The sequence below is a fragment of the Rhincodon typus genome, chromosome 6 (assembly GCF_021869965.1).
Source record: "Rhincodon typus isolate 14 chromosome 6, sRhiTyp1.1, whole genome shotgun sequence".
Classification (NCBI taxonomy): domain Eukaryota; kingdom Metazoa; phylum Chordata; class Chondrichthyes; order Orectolobiformes; family Rhincodontidae; genus Rhincodon; species Rhincodon typus.
In genome coordinates this window covers 29441274-29458068 of record NC_063337.1, presented here as the reverse complement: position 1 = coordinate 29458068, position 16795 = coordinate 29441274, and the positions used below count along the sequence as shown (strand labels likewise).

Here is a 16795-nt window from a genome sequence, read left to right as displayed (position 1 = left end):
CCTGATCTCTGAATGAGCCATATAAGACACAGTAGCTACAAGAATAGTCAGTTACTGGTCAATGGTAACCTCTAGGATGTTGATAGTGGGGTTTCAGTGATTGCCCCTTAACATTTAATGGCATTACCCAATGGTTGGAGTTTCTTATTTGAGATTGCCATTACCTGGCATTTGTATGGTACAAATATATTACTTGCTACTTGTTGATTACCATAGTGGTAATTTTGAAGTTCAATATGTCCAAAGCTTGACAGAAGCAACTTCCACCCCCACCAAAGGAAAAATCTGTTAGAGCTTGCGAGTGCAGAAAAATATAACTGAATAAATATAGACTAATGTTATATAAGTCAACCATTGGCTGGAGTCATGGTGTATCTTTATGCTGAAATTGTGTCCTGATCAATAAACCTAAATCATTTAAGTTATGATGCTGTGATGGGTGAGTTAATGTGTGTGACCGTGCGTGTATAAAAGGACAAAATGTTTTTGTGTTGACTAAAGCATTTTAAGTGCTGGAAACACTCATTAAAACTCAAAGTTCCTGCTAGTTCCCTATAATTACTAAGCTTCCTCTTGTTGAAAATAACTTTTACATTCACTTCTGAAGTAATTAAAATATTGCTGAAATAATGCTTATGGTAAAGCATTTCACATTCTAATAATGCAGAGAAAGATTACTGGACTATCGGGAGCTCTTAGAAATACACTTAGAATGCTCAAAGTGTTATTTTAAAAATGGTTTTGATAAGAGTGTAGTAAGTATGAAATGATTACAGGAATACTTCTCCATGAACTTAATTTTCTTCCCTTCCTGCACTTGGCCGATTTTTAATAAACGTACTGGCTAACACAAAAGGATAAATGTACTGATCCTGTTTCAATGGAATGTAGAGACACGGAGTGCAGAATTGGTATGAGTTTTCTGCAGACATATCTTGTTCAAATTGGGAAAGCAGATTCCAGGAAATTTGTCAAATATTCAAATGGCAAGTTGCAACACTACCCAAATATGCTAGATAATGTGTGATAGCTCTTGTATTTGTTGCTTTGGTTCAATGGTGGCTCTCTTGCTCAAGTCAGAAGTTTAAGGATCAGATTACACTTCCAATTTTGAGTGCATAATCTAGGCTGACACTTCGATTAATACTGAGAAAGTGATGCACTGACTGAGGTACTATGTTTTGATTGAGATATTAAACCAAGGTCCATCTACCCTTGCCTAAGTATGCAAAAGATATCATAGCCTTTCTTGCAATGCCCAGAAGCTGGGAAACATGTCATGCAAGTACAAAGTCTTCACTTTTTAAAATTGTCATTATGTGGTTTCTTTCTGGAGTTTCCCCTGTTCTCGGTCTTCTTCTTTCAGGAGGTAGAGGTGTGTGATATAGGATGAAAAGCGGCCATATTGACAGTTGGCCGTATTTAAGTAGTCGCTACCAGGAAAATGTTTGGTAAGTAACCCACTTATCACTTCGCCTAATCACTTGGCAATTCTGCATCATATTCTCCCCTTTTTAACTTCCCCTCTGTATCACACTCTCCTGACATTTTAAAGCACCTACTGAAACCCTACATCCTCCAAATCACCCACCAAACTCCACCATTCACTTCTTTTGAGTTCCCAGTTTAGGGCTGTCCAGCTGATTCTAGATTAATGATAAAAATGAAAACTAATTTACCACACAGTATACAAACTGTACATCTTAAGATATTCAAGTGGTATTTCAGTACGTATGAAATTGCCAACAAAATCTTCCATGTGACTAATACCAAGAAATTCTTTATATGATGTAATCTTTATTAGTGCATTTTATAATGAGGAAAAATAAACTCTTTATACAAGAAATAATGAAAACTTTTAACCACAAATATTTTAAATGTATCAGAAGTTCTTACTCTAGTATTAGATAAACATTTTTACAGTCAAAACAAATCCAACAAATGAGGTAAAAATGAGGTATAAATAGTTACATCCTTAAATAAAATTCCTGGTCATACTGAATCCCAATCAGAGGCAATAATACTATGTTGAAAATATGGCCCAAGTATAACCACTTGATTCATGCACATATAAAGTGACTACACTCAGTAAGAATGTGACTGTGACCAGGTATGTGGCACTGACATAGTATTTTTTCACTATTGTTTACCAGTAATTGCACCATGTTGTATATGAAAATAATACTGTAAAAATGGTAATGCGCTTTAAAACATGCCCAGTATAATAGGTGTACAATGAAGCTGCATTCTCTGCAGAAATGTTCTTAATAAGATTTCAGTAAAAATTCCTATTTTTGCTAATCAAGAGTGAACAATAAATTACTGAAATGTATAATTTTTTTTTAAATACATACTTGCATGTTTGCTGGAGGAAAGGTCCAAAGATTTTGTGAAATAATCTATCTATACATGCGCATTATTTTCAGCTCTGTTGCTTTTCTTGACTATTTCCAACATAGGTAAAGTCAAGCCAAAACTGTGTCAAAGCAGATCTGACCTCAAAAGGTCATTGTGAAATTGGCCTTGTTGTGCAAACATCTGGCTCACAATAGCAAAAAATCAGCTTAAAATTCTATGGCAAGATTTGGGATCCAAGAGCTAGAAATACCAGCTAGACAGCCAGGCATTACAGCGAAATGTTAAATGCTTAAAATACAGATACAGAATATATATATATATTTATACTTCATATAGATCTTTATTATCTACATATATATAAAATAAAAATGTAGATGCTTCTCAGAAGCATTTATTCCTTGCACCGTGCAAAGCACAGTTTAAAATTCTGTTTGGATTTATGATCTCAATTTTTCTAAGAGGCCTACAATAATTATCTAGACTCCAGGCTTAGTTTTCCACCAAGTATACATGGATAAATTAAAAATACAAATATTGAAAGTGACTTTCTAAACAGCTCTAGATGCATGGTTTTATACAAATCTATCCAGCAAATGGAACAGGAATTGCAGAAAGTTTGAATCAGGCCATGAAGAAAGGCACTGCAATACACAATATAAAATCTAGCTATGGATGATGCTGGTCAGCACCACTGTGTGTTTGCAATCTAGAGGATAACTATGGCAATCAGGACAGTACAGTACCATGAACAGCCTTGGCAAGTTTATCATTCAATACCAAAAAAATTACAACTGTCTTTGCTAGCAAGGAAGCCATTCACTATTACTGTGAGCTATTTATATATTTGTCTCTAGGAATCAACTTTCCCATAAAATGGCTTCCCTTCCAATATATAATCTTCCATTTTAGATTTTGGTTTCTGGACCTTCTGAATTTATAGGTTGAAATGAGTTTCTGATCCTTTCAGCATCTGCTGCACAGAGATATCCAAAGGCTTTGTTGTACCATTCTGGAGTCCGACCTCTAAAGACGTCAAAATGTTTAGATATTAGTGTAATGAATTCTCCAGACTGAAACAAACATACACAAATATTGGGGCATGAAACAGTGTCAGCCTTCAGTTAAATTTGAGTTAATCATATGCACTCAGCCACAACAATAGACCACAAATAACTAATACATATTACATGCCAGCATATGACCATTAACTTCGGGAAACAAAACTTTAACTTTCTGAAAGGAAGATTTATGCTCTTTAAGCCATAAGAATATCTACACTGTTTTAATACACCACGGAAAAAGACACAGCTATACCAAAAAATAAAAACAGAAAATGTTGGAAGATCACCCCGTATGTGATAAAGAATGACAAGTTCACATTTTGGGTACATTTCATGCCCAAGTTCGAATGAACAGCATGACCTGAAATGCTGGTCTACTTTCTATTATCATATGCTGATTCATTAGCTGTGTGCTTCCAGCAGCTTCAGTTTCTACTTCAGGTAGACAGTAATGCTACATTCAATAACAGATGGCTGACAGCTAGAAAGCAGTAATTTAATTGTGCAGCACGATATCATTAATCAGAGAGTGAAGCTTGAGCAGTTTGAGTGATCAGCAGAATTACAAAATTGACTTACTGCCTTGAAACACAATGCCCAACACCTTTCTTTGTATCGTCACATTTTGGATTTCTTCTCTTGATATGCTGTGATCTTAGTTCAAGATGTCTATACAGAGGACTTTGGTGCAGGAACAGGCCATTCAGCAGGATCATGGCTGATCTGGTTGTGGCCTCAACTCCATTTTCCTGTCTGCTGCCCAATCAACCTCATCCAATAATCCTCAACTATCTTTTCTAGTGAAAACCTAACTCTACCTTTAATAAATTTAGTTAGCCAGTATCCACAGCATTCTGCAGAAGAGTTCCACAGCCTAATGATCCTCCCAGAAAAATAAAATCTCCATCACCATCTTAAAGGGGAAACATCTTGATCTCAGGCAATGACCATCACCAATAACAGACAATCTAACCACTGTACCTAGACATGCAATGACGTTGCCATCAATCCGACACTATCAGCATCATTGGGGTTACCACTGACCAGAAATTCAACTGAACCTGCTATACATATATAGAGTAGTTGCAAGAGCAGGTCAGAAGCCAGGAAGACTGAGGTGAGTAACTCACCTCCTGACTCCCTGAAGCCTGTCAGCTATCTACAAGACATAAGTTAGGAATGCAGTAAAATATTCTCCATTTGCCTGGATGAGTGCAGCTCCAAAACTCCAGAAGCTTGACACCATCCAAGACAAAGCAGCCTGTTTGGCACATGTCCACAAACATTCACTCCTTAGACCATCATTGCTCAGCAGCAGTGTGTACTACCTACAAGATGCAATGCAGAAATTCAAAGGTCCTCAGTCAGCACCTTCCAAATCCACAGCCACTTCCATCTAGAAGGACAAGGGCGGCCAATACAAGGGAATACCACCACTTTCAAGATCTCCTCTGAGCTACTCAATACCCTGTCTTGGAAACATATTGCTGTTCCTACACGGTTGCTGGGTCAAAATCCTGGAATTTCCTCCTGAATGGCATTGTGGGTCAATCTACAGCACAAGGGCTGCAGCGGTTCAAGATGGCAGCTCATCACCACCTTCTCAAGGACAACTAAGGACAGGCGATAAAATTGCTGGCCAACCAGCGATACACACATCCCGAGTGAGCAAAAAAAAAAAAAACCTCAAACAACGCTTCAGTCTGGATTCTCTCGAAGGAAAGGCATCCTTCCAGCATTATCCAATGGAATCCTCACAGTGATTCTGTCCCTTATTTTTAATTACCCAAAAGGACTGGTCCTATAGTTGCCCACTTCATTGTCCATGGTCATGCCTCAGCCAGAGTTGCTTTATCAGCCAATTATCACCCAATTTCTCTCATCATATAAATTGTGGGGACTGTTTGAAATTTAGTATTCTTGTGTTTGTCCTGAAGACTGCAAGGCAAGAAACTTCAGTGGCATATGTCTCTCTTCAGTAATATTTAAATATTTATTCCTTCACCTCTGCAGACTGGAGAGTTATTGAAGAATGAAGGTGAGCACCAAGACTTTTCTCCCTTTTTGTCACTGTGGGCCAATGTTAAAATGTAAAAAATACAGAAAATAGTGCTACAGCTCAGTTACCTCAGATCTGCTCTGCTTAAGTGTGTCATTCTGGATTTCCCTGAGCCACATGGCTCAATCAGACACTGACTGTCAATGACCATGGCTCGGACTCCACCCACCAAAGGTGCATCATCGTGTTCTATAGAAATGGCCACAAGTGCGCACGTTCCCTTTGGTAAATCGGTCCTCCATGTTCTGAAAGAGCCAGAGCAAAAAGCAAACTTATTTTATCTTGAATTTACAAGAAGAAAAGTAATAAAATGATTCTTACATCACAATGTCCAATAAGAAAGAGCCTTATCAGCTTCATTGAAGCTTTGGTAGTCACAGGCTTAGTTTAGATTTACTTTCCATTTCATTGATTAAATAAGTGAATACCAAATTCAAGACGACTAAGAATTGTGTTTTGGTTTCAACGAATATTCAAAATTCTAATATATCAATAATATGAACGTTTGTCAGGTATCTTGGGCAAAATCACTATAAAACATAGAAAACAGGAGCAAGAGGAAGCAATTCAGCCATTGAGTTTGCTCTACCATTCAACATGACTGCAACCGATCCTCTAACTGAACACCGTATTCCCCGGTCTCTTTATAACCATTGATGACGTCAGTGTCCAGAATAATCGTCAGGTGTACTAGTTCTCTCAATGAATAAATTTCTCTCATCTTGGTTCTAAATAGTCTAGCCCGTAAGATTGCAACCCCTTTTTGTAAGCCCTTCAGCTAGGGAAAACATCATCCTGGCATCCAGTTTGTGAAACCAAATCAGAACTTTACATTTGATATGTTTCAGTAAGATACCTTTTATCCTCAAACTCCAGTGACAAACTGAGCTGACCCAATTGCTCCTCAAACAAATCTGCTATCCCAGGAATCAGACTAGTGAATCTTCGCTGTACTCTCTCTGTGGCAAGTTTTCGGTCTTTATTTTGTCTCATGCCCTTGGAAATACCCCAATTCACAGGGGGCTGGCTAGCTTCTGCTATTCTGCTCTGTAGCTCTTTTCAGTCTAGGTTAAGCAGTTTCGTCATCAGCTGAGGGTCACAAGAAACTCACTGGGATGCTTGTGAAAAGCATAAATGATGGACGGAGTCACTCCCAATGTCGAGATGGCCCTCTGACTGTCACAAACCTCACCATAACCCACTTCACTCAGATCGCTATAAGATTCCATCCTAGGATTCATGATAATTTGATCCAAGTTTCCAAGATATTAAAGGGAACAGGTGGAAGATAAATTGTAGAACTAGGCACAGTTTAAAAAACAGAGCCAAACCTTTATATATGAATGAGGAGAGGTGTGGGATAACTCCCCCTCCCTTTCTCACCTCTTGGGTGACGATAACAAAGCTATATTTTATGGAGGGGGTACAGCGACTCACTCTCAAGAGTCCATTTTGTGAAGGTTTAGTGTAAATCTTCCCTTTTGTTTTTAGGAAATGTCCATCTTCCAATAAACACCACTCAAAGTGGAGTTGGGATATAGTTCTGCACACAAGGGGTGGTTATGTCTGGATTTATATCCATGTTTTGGTTTCAAAAAGGAAAAAAACGAAAGAATCTTTATTTTTTACACTAATTTGCAATGAACACTATAACACCAGACAAAAATTAACTACTGCCCGAAGACAAAATGAACTGCATCCAAAATGGAAGAAATTGTACCTCCTTCCCACTGTCAAAATACCCATTCATCAAATTCCCTACTTTTACGTTCCATTTGAAATTTGTGCATCACTTAGAACATAGAACATAGAACATTACAGCGCAGTACAGGCCCTTCGGCCCTCGATGTTGCGCCAACCTGTGAAACCAATCTGAAGCCCATCTAACCTAAACTATTCCATTATCATCCATATGTTTATCCAATGACCATTTAAATGCCCTTAAAGTGGGCAAGTCTACTATTTTTGCAGGCAGGGCATTCCACGCCCTTACTACTGAGTAAAGAACCTACCTCTGACATCTGTCCTATATCTATCACCCCTCAATTTAAAGCTATGTCCCCTCGTGCTAGCCATCACCATCCGAGGAAAAAGGCTCCCACTGTCCACCCTATCTAATCCTCTGATCATCTTGTATGTCTCTATCAAGTCACCTCTTAACCTTCTTCTCTCTAACGAAAACAGCCTCAAGACCCTCAGCCTTTCCCCATAAGACCTTCCCTCCATACCAGGCAACATCCTGGTAAATCTCCTCTGCACCCTTTCCAATGCTTCCACATCCTTCCTATAATTCGGTGACCAGAACTGTGCGCAATACTCCAAGTGCGGCCGCACCAGAGTTTTGTACAGCTGCAACATGACCTCATGGCTCCGAAACTCAATCCCTCTACCAATAAAACCTAACATACTGTACGCCTTCTTAACAACGCTATCAACCTGGGTGGCAACTTTCAGTGATCTATGCACATGGACACCGAGATCTTTCTGCTCATCCACACTACCAAGAATCTTACCATTAGCCCAGTACTCTGTATTCCTGTTATTCCTTCCAAAGTGAATCACCTCACACTTTTCCGCATTAAACTCCATTTGCCACCTCTCAGCCCAGCTCTGCAGCTTATCTATGTCCCTCTGTAACCTGCAACATCCTTCCGCACTATCCACAACTCCACCAACTTTGGTGTCATTCGCAAATTTACTAACCCATCCTTCTACGCCCTCATCCAGGTCATTTATAAAAATGACAAACAGCAGTGGCCCCAAAACAGATCCTTGAGGTACACCACTAGTAACTGAACTCCAGGATGAACATTTCCCATCAACCACCACCCTCTGTCTTCTTACAGCTAGCCAATTTCTGATCCAAACCGCTAAATCACCCTTAATCCCATGCCTCCGTATTTTCTGCAATAGCCTACCGTGGGGAACCTTATCAAACGCTTTACTGAAATCCAAATACACCACATCAACCGCTCTACCCTCATCCACCTGTTTGGTCACCTTCTCAAAGAACTCAATAAGGTTTGTGAGGCACGACCTACCCTTCACAAAACCGTGTTGACTATCCCTAAGCAAATTATTCCTTTCTAGATGATTATAAATCCTATCTCTTATAATCCTTTCCAACACTTTACCCACAACCGAAGTAAGGCTCACTGGTCTATAATTACCAGGGTTGTCTCTACTCCCCTTCTTGAACAAGGGGACAACATTTGCTATCCTCCAGTCTTCTGGCACTATTCCTGAAGACAATGACGACATAAAGATCAAAGCCAAAGACTCTGCAATCTCCTCTCTAGCTTCCCAGAGAATCCTAGGATAAATCCAATCCGGCCCAGGGGACTTATCTATTTTCACACCTTCCAGAATTGCTAACACCTCCTCCTTATGAACCTCAATCCCGTCTAGTCTAATAGACTGTATCTCAGTATTCTCCTCGACTACATTGTCTTTTCCTGTGTGAATACTGACGAAAAATATTCATTTAGCACCTCTCCTATCTCTTCGGACTCCACGCACAACTTCCCACTACTGTCCATGACCGGCCCCAATCTTACTCTCGTCATTCTTTTATTCCTGACATACCTATAGAAAGCTTTAGGGTTTTCCTTGATCCTACCTGCTAAAGACTTCTCATGTCCCCTCCTGGCTCTTCTTAGCTCTCTCTTTAGGTCCTTCCTGGCTAACTTGTAACTCTCAAGCACCCTAACTGAGCCTTCACGCCTCATCTCTACATAAGCCTCCTTCTTCCTCTTGACAAGAGATTCAACTTCTTTAGTAAACCACGGTTCCCTCGCTCGACCACTTCCTCCCTGCCTGACAGGTACATACTTCTCAAGGACACGCAGTAGCTGTTCCTTGAACAAGCTCCACATTTCAATTGTGCCCAGCCCCTGCAGTTTCCTTCTCCATCCTATGCATCCTAAATCTTGCCTCATCGCCTCATAATTGCCTTTCCCCCAGCTATAACTCTTGCCCTGCATTATATACCGATCCCTTTCCATCGCTAAAGTAAACGTAACCGAATTGTGGTCACTATCACCAAAGTGCTCACCTACCTCCAAATCTAACACCTGGCCTGGTTCATTACCTAGTACCAAATCCAATGTGGCCTCGCCCCTTGTTGGCCTATCTACATACTGTGTCAGGAAACCCTCCTGCACACATTGGACAAAAACTGACCCATCTAACGTACTCGAACTATAGCGTTTCCAGTCAATATTTGGAAAGTTAAAGTCCCCCATAACAACTACCCTGTTACTTTCGCTCCTATCCAGAATCATCTTTGCAATCTTTTCCTCTACATCTCTGGAACTTGTTTTTATGTTTTGTTTTGAGCCATAACCAAGTTACAAATGCTCACAATAATTAGCCCTTGTTTGGGCACTTGCAACTGATTGACAGTTAACTGCCATTGGTAAGCAATTTCGTTTTACAGCCTCCAAGGTTCCCAGTTAAATTCAAAATGTTAAACTAAGTTTAAATTCTGCTCACCCACTTCCCATTGAAACATTCTTATTGTCACCAAACGTTCAACTTTTGCTTTCCGTTTTATTACCAGGTTGTGTGTTTTGGATGTGGTGTATTACACATTCAAAATTTACCTCAGTGTAACAAAGTCCCGGCTGGGGTGGGGGGCCATGCTGTTCAAGACATACTGAAAAATTTCGGTCTGCTTGTCCAGGGACTCCACAACTTTCCACTGGAGTAGGTCATCGTCCCACAAGTGGCGCTCTCGTAGTACCCGATTTAGAACTACAGAAGGTGGTGCCTCTACTTCAACGGATACCTTCCACAGACGGAGAGGGTGACCATCACCAACCTACCATATAAAAAAAAAGCTTTTATTATTGCAATCATTAACTGGAACAATTTATAACTTATAAATATTAGAAAATGGTTGCTGGTCAGTGTTTAGCATTCCTGCCTCTGAACAAGGTTGTGTGCTCAAGCCCCTTTAGTTAATTTATTCTTTCATGAGATGTGGTCATCACAGGCAAGGCCAGCACTATACTGCCCATCCCAAAGTGCCCTTGATCTGAGTAGCTAATGTGGGTATCTCAGTGGGCTGCCATGGGTCGTCCACATTGCTGGGATTCTGCAGTCACATGTCGGCCAGGCTAGGTAAGGTAGGCAGGCAGATTTCCTTCCCAAAAAAAAAAAAGACATTAATGAACCAGATTAGTTTCAATATTTGAATGGTCATCATTGCCGAGACTAGCATTCAGTTTCATATTTTATTAATGAAATTTTGCAGGCTTGTAACTACAACCTGTTTTAAAAAGTCTCAGTGAAAGCCTGTGAATGGGGTTGGGAATCCTGGAACTGGGTCTTAGCACCTTTTTGTTTTTAAAAAGAGCTGGAGAGTCAACCCAACTTTAAGAAAATCCAAATGTGCTGGAGAAAGAATTGATCTGGCAGCAGCTGTGGAGAGAGCAATAAAGTCCAACATGACTCTTCATTGGAACCTGAGCAGAGTCACGTTGGACTCGAAATATTAACTCTACTTCTCTTTCTACAGATACTGCTAGACCTGCCGAGTTTCTCCAGTACTTTGTTTTTATCTCAGATCGCCAGCATCCGTATTACTTTGTATTTATTTATTTATATTACCGAACATTAGAAATATGAAAGTTATTAACTGAACAAAAAATTGTGTGAGAGGGAAACTCCTGGTGGTATTCACTGTGGAAAGACAAGGCTTTCCCAGGAGTTACAATATCCGAGTAAGGGTCATCCATTGAAGATGGAGGTGAAGAGAAATTTCTTTGTTTAAAGAGATGTGAATCTTTGGAATTTTGTACCATTGACAGCTGTGAATACTCAATCATTGAATCCATTCAAGACAGAGACTGATAAAAAAGGGAGCCAAGGGATGTGGAGATAGTATAGGAAGGTTGCCTTGAAGTACAAGATCAGCATGACTTTACTGAATTACCGAGAAGGCTTGATGGTCAAATGAATACCAGTGCTTCTATTTCTCATCATGCAGTTTGTGGGACAATTTGGATATTGCATTTCCAAGATTAAGACATGGATATGCTTTAAAAAATAATTTATCATTTTTATAACAATTTGGGACATCCTGAGGTTGTATTGGGTGCTACACAAATGCTGGTTCTTTATTTCAAGTCAGAATACCGCCAATTGTGTGCTTTCCTATGAATGAGTCTTTGATACTTTTATTCATTATACATACCTCAATAAAACAGAAAATCAAAAAACAAGAACTCTTTACAAGTTTACAGGCAATATAGAAAGAATAAAATGCTGAAATACATGACAGATCAATTGAATGTCTCTAAAGTGAAAAGGATGTGGCATTTCTACTGAAGGGAACACACCCAAAACAGTAAACCTTGCCTTTTTCTTTCTAAAAAAAAACAGATGCTGATTGATCTGTAGTTTGCTGGGACAGGAAATTCTGGTTTTGTTAAAATACAGTTAAAAGCTGAAAGTGATTAATGTTTCATGACATCAGGAGAAAGCTGTTGAAATAACAATTAAGAAATTTATTTTACAACATGTATATAAAATCTGAATTTTGTAGTTGTATGGTATAAATACAGGATGTCTCAGTCAGCCAGAAACAGCAAACTTAAGTAAAGTGAACAATCAGAGGCTGAGAACTGGACTACAGTTTATTTTGGGTAGATAACTGCACTCCACCAATATTAGGAAGAAACCATCTGTCTCTCTTGCGGTTTGGAAGAAGGATCTGCACCCAATGCATGATTTTATGTTCACTACAATATGTTGATTTGCTCATATTTCCTGTATTAGTTTATCCATATTAATAGAAGGTGGTGCCTGGTTTAAATGGACATGTTTACAATAACCATATTTAAATTATCGCATTAGATGTTCTGTGACACTGATCATTATTGACTGACAGAACAATAAAAAACACAACCTGTTTGTAAACTTTTATGACTGGCTGTCAAGTGTCATATCAAGATGATGCACTTCAATGCAGTCTGCTTTTCTCTTTAGAAATGGCAGCTTTTCCTCCATTCTTTGAGCACTTCACAGAGATAAAGACTCTTGTAGAGGATAATTAGAAAGGATGTTTTTGGAAAATCCACATGCAACCAATGCATTAAGTGACAATTTTATCTATGCCACCAAAGCTTTCTTTACACATTTTTGTATCATATTTGCAATCGCAACCACTACATGTTGCTGACAACGTTATTGACATTAATACTGATGAAATGTCATTCCAGTAGGCAGTGAGAAACACAAATATCTCCACAGACTAAGATCTTAAAAATTACTGTTGAATTTTTAAAGAGATATTTTGTACAAGGTTTATATTGTTCATCATTTATATGACAGTGCCTAAAAGAAAGTGTAGGTTTTTTTTAAAATCATCAAAATATTCAAATATAGCATAAGCGCTTATGTAAAAGCTTACCTTTTTGTAAGCAAGTTCAGTGTTATCAGGGCATGGACACGAAACCCAGTTTTTAAATTTCTCCCTGGCTTCTTTCTGGAGGTTCTGGATTAGGTTCTCCAGGTAAGTCTGATAATTTGCCCCTTCATCTTCTAGTTGTTTTCCAAGTTCCTCCAGTGTCAGTGGATGGGCATCAGCCTCAATGTAAGAGTTCCGAGACTGCATCATCATATCATGAGGGATCTGTTCCAAGTGGTGGATAATTGGATAAAGATAAGTTACAGACACAGAAAAATAGCTTTACAACAACAGTTGACCAGATCATAATGAGCCAGCTAGACCCCCAGACACTAAAGAGTGTGTTCTGGATTTTCAGCTTTTAGTAACAGAATTGAATTCTGTACTGCAAAGTGATATTGAAACCTTAAAAACAACCAGTAAATAAAAATTAATCCAAATACCTGATAAACTAACTGCATGGTGCTGTGTTTACATGTTACATTTTAAACCAATTAACTATGAATTAATAGGAACTACCAAAGGTACTTGCATGTGAACTGGTACTGTCATAATTCACTGCAATCAGTTGTGTGGTTCAAACAAAACTATGTGCTTTCATAGTATTTGAATCCAGCTTAGAACAGCAGACTGCTGGGGTGAAGATGAAGATGTTTTAAAAAAAAAAGTGTGATGCCTGTAAAATTATCGAGGGTTCTCCAAATAAGTCACCACGGAAAATTTTGTTTACATTTTATCCAGGGTTTCCACTGACCTTCCAAAGTTCTGGTGGCCAATCAAATCAACTCCCGAGTGAATGACCGTTTGTCATTACATCAAAATTCCATTTTCTTTTTAATAGCCTTATGTATGTGAAAAAGCACTGATGGATGTCTTGCAAACTTAAACCTCTGAATCCTTCTGCTATTTCACATCAAGCTAGCCACCAAACCATTACTTCTTCTTTCAAAATAATCATCCCTGGAAAGAATAACGGGGTCTCTCAAATCTACTGACACTGAATTCCATCAGTCATTTTTCAGCCAAATGAAAGCAGGTCGGAAACCATTGCAGAGCTTCCCAAAACGACGGTTGGTGATCTTGACTGGGGTCACCAGCCAAAATTTTAGGATTGAGAGTTCTGAGGCAGCAATAACTGCTGTGGCGAACCAGGTCCTAACAGGTGTGTGGACAACGCTTAACTGCCCTAGTCCTGGGGGACGGAATCCTGTCCTGATAAAATAACAAAGGATGGTTGCTTTATAATTTTGATTGAAAGCTTTCCCCCCTCTACTTCCATTGCTCTTAGAATTTTTAACCCTCCCTCATACATACCCCTAATACAAAAAGGTATCTCCCCTCTCTGACAAGCTTCTTTTCATCCCACTCCCTGAGGTGTAGGGTCCCAGCAACTTGCAAGCACCAGAATGGAGTCACAATGGGAAAAGGTTTGAGAAACACTGTCTAGGGCATCTCAGCATGGAACTAAAGCATGAACAGAAGTTGCTGGAGAAACTCAGCAGGTCTGGCAGCATCTATGGAGAGAATTCAGAATTAATGTTTCAGATCCAGTGACCCTTCTTCAGCGTGGAACTGCTTGTATTGGCCTGCAAAGCAACGGAAAAATAAACACGATATAGACCAGTAGATCCACTGGGATGGAGGACATTTCTTCAGTGGGTCAAACTTAGCCAGGAGTGCAGTTTTCCTGACTGCCAATTTACTGGAGGTATTTGCGGTCTCCAAACAGGACTTAGGGCCAGCCACAAAACGCAACGGAGACCAAAATCGCCACTAACCAGTAACTGACCAACTACCTCAAGTAACTGATCCAATTCGGAGTGTGACCCTGGGAAAGATCCCCAGCAGTGAGAATGCATTAGAGCGTCACCCATAAGTGGCATGCCACCTATTTTCCTGTCTTGCCAGCTTCTAAGTCTGCCATCTTGGGCTTGGTAAAAATTCAGCCATAGCAGTCCCAGACCAGAATCCTGCAAGATATTACTACTTACTCTAGCCACTCAGAGATTACATTTAACTTCCAATCGCTGTAATCAGTTAATGGTCAAATTTGTTTTGTCACATTTAGTTCTGTATTTCTGAAACTTCCTTAGTTGTGTGATATCCTGTCAAAGGTCTTCTGATGGTTACATACCAACAATATCTTTCCCCACATTCACCATAACTGTCACCTCCTCAAAGAATTCTACTCCCTTGGCTGAGATCAGCTCACTGAGCACAAATTGAGGTTAAAGCAGATCACATTATAGGAATTAAAATTTGGTAACATATTGCAGTTTATCAATTTTATTGACTCTAATGGTTATGCAATAATAATACAGCAATTATAAAACACCTCTGAATCATCGTGGTTTAAAGTTCTTTCATTTAGCTACTGAACAGTGGCTCACCTGGAAAATTTTGTTGCATTCTATGATCATCTGGGCCAGTCCCTGTGTAGCCGCAAGATTCTCATTCAAATCTTTCTGGTCAGGCTTTCCCGTTGCATATTTACGATGCATTACCCTATTGTAAATCAGGAGGAAAAGACTGGTTAGTTGTTCATTTTAATCTGAAAGTGATTAGGTGCACACACAAGCAAGGCGTCAAGGTGACGGAGAAGCTACTTTTTATATTTCCTGATAAGAGCTAAAATATTGTTTGTCCTTCTGGTTGTCTGTTGGGTGAATTACTCAGAGTTCTGACGAACTGTCATTGATTTTGTTAACCTTGTTTCTCTTCACAGATGCTTTTGTGCTTAACCACTTGACAGCCTTTACTTTTGATATACCAACTTGCTAACTGGAAAACAATTCATGTGTCAGATGCTGCTATGTTTTTGGATGGCAATGCTGCTTTAATTCTGAACCATAGCCTAAATTATAAAATATTCTTGAAATGACTTGATTAATACACAGAATTGGAATTGTCATCTTGACACTTTCAGGGCTGCCACTTCTAACAAACTGCATAGTTTACACAGGTATGTATTTTTCCCAAAATATGCTGAATCCCTTGGCAGAGGGAAATAGCTGTGGATAGTGCCAAAAAGTTAAACATGAAGTCTGCCTGGTGACCTCCAAAAGTTAAAAGTTAATCGAGTGAAAACGCCAGGATATTAATTTGATGTCACAGCTTGGCTCCATGTATCTGTATTTTTACCTAGAGAGTAAATACACTTAAGCAGATTGAACACGTTATCAGTGAAGGGGAAATTAAAACAGCCAAATTTAGCAGTGCTTGGTTATGAAGAAATTTTAAATCACATTCATATCCAAAAGCAAACACAATGAAATACAAAATTATTTAACCCAGTTTTCTTCATGCGTCTAAATTTTGCTTTATATTAACCAAAGACAAATCAGATTATTCTAAAAAAAACCTTGGGGACTGAACTATTCTTATGATTCATTTTGTTAAAGCCACTTATTAATTGCTAATTACTTTGCAATGAGCTTCAATAGGATGGGCTCCAACTTAGTTATTTTTGAAAACATTACGCATTAACAATGCTGTGGCCCTCCTGCCTTATTGCTGCTGATAATAATTTGTAATCATGGCGAAGAAATGGTAGAAATAGGTGGTGATGGCACTGGACCTATAATCCAGAGGCCCAGGTTAGTGTTCTGGGACAAAAACATTAATTTCTGGAGAAACTCAGCAGGTCTGGCAGCACTGTGGAAAGAAAGTAGAATCAACGTCGCAGGTCCGGGTCCCTTCGGTCTCTGGACCTGAAACATTAACTCTACTTTCTCTTCGCAGATGCTGCCAGACAATTGGCGTTTTGTTTCAGATTTCCAGCATCTGCATTGTAGGGATTCTATGATCTGGAAGTTTTTTTTTGTTTAATGCTCTGGGAAATGGGTTCAAAAACCACCATGGTAGCTGGTGGAATTTAAACTCAAAGAATATCTGAAATGGAAC

The 16795-nt window shown here is 39.2% G+C and overlaps 1 protein-coding gene across 4 annotated transcripts in view; it reads right to left on the bottom strand.

The window, feature by feature from the left end:
• Positions 1-1809: 1809 nt before the first annotated feature.
• stard13b (StAR-related lipid transfer (START) domain containing 13b) overlaps positions 1810-16795 on the bottom strand; it is a 450686-nt gene continuing 435700 nt past the window's right edge. For all 4 annotated transcript variants that reach the window (XM_048598023.1, XM_048598026.1, XM_048598024.1 and 1 more), the window contains 5 exons: positions 15283-15397; positions 12896-13117; positions 10083-10300; positions 5547-5723; positions 1810-3381 (listed from right to left, as the gene is read on the bottom strand). In XM_048598023.1, coding sequence (XP_048453980.1) covers positions 3264-3381; positions 5547-5723; positions 10083-10300; positions 12896-13117; positions 15283-15397 — 850 coding nt within the window. In that variant the 3' untranslated portion in view covers positions 1810-3263. The remainder of the gene's footprint in view (positions 3382-5546; positions 5724-10082; positions 10301-12895; positions 13118-15282; positions 15398-16795) is intronic.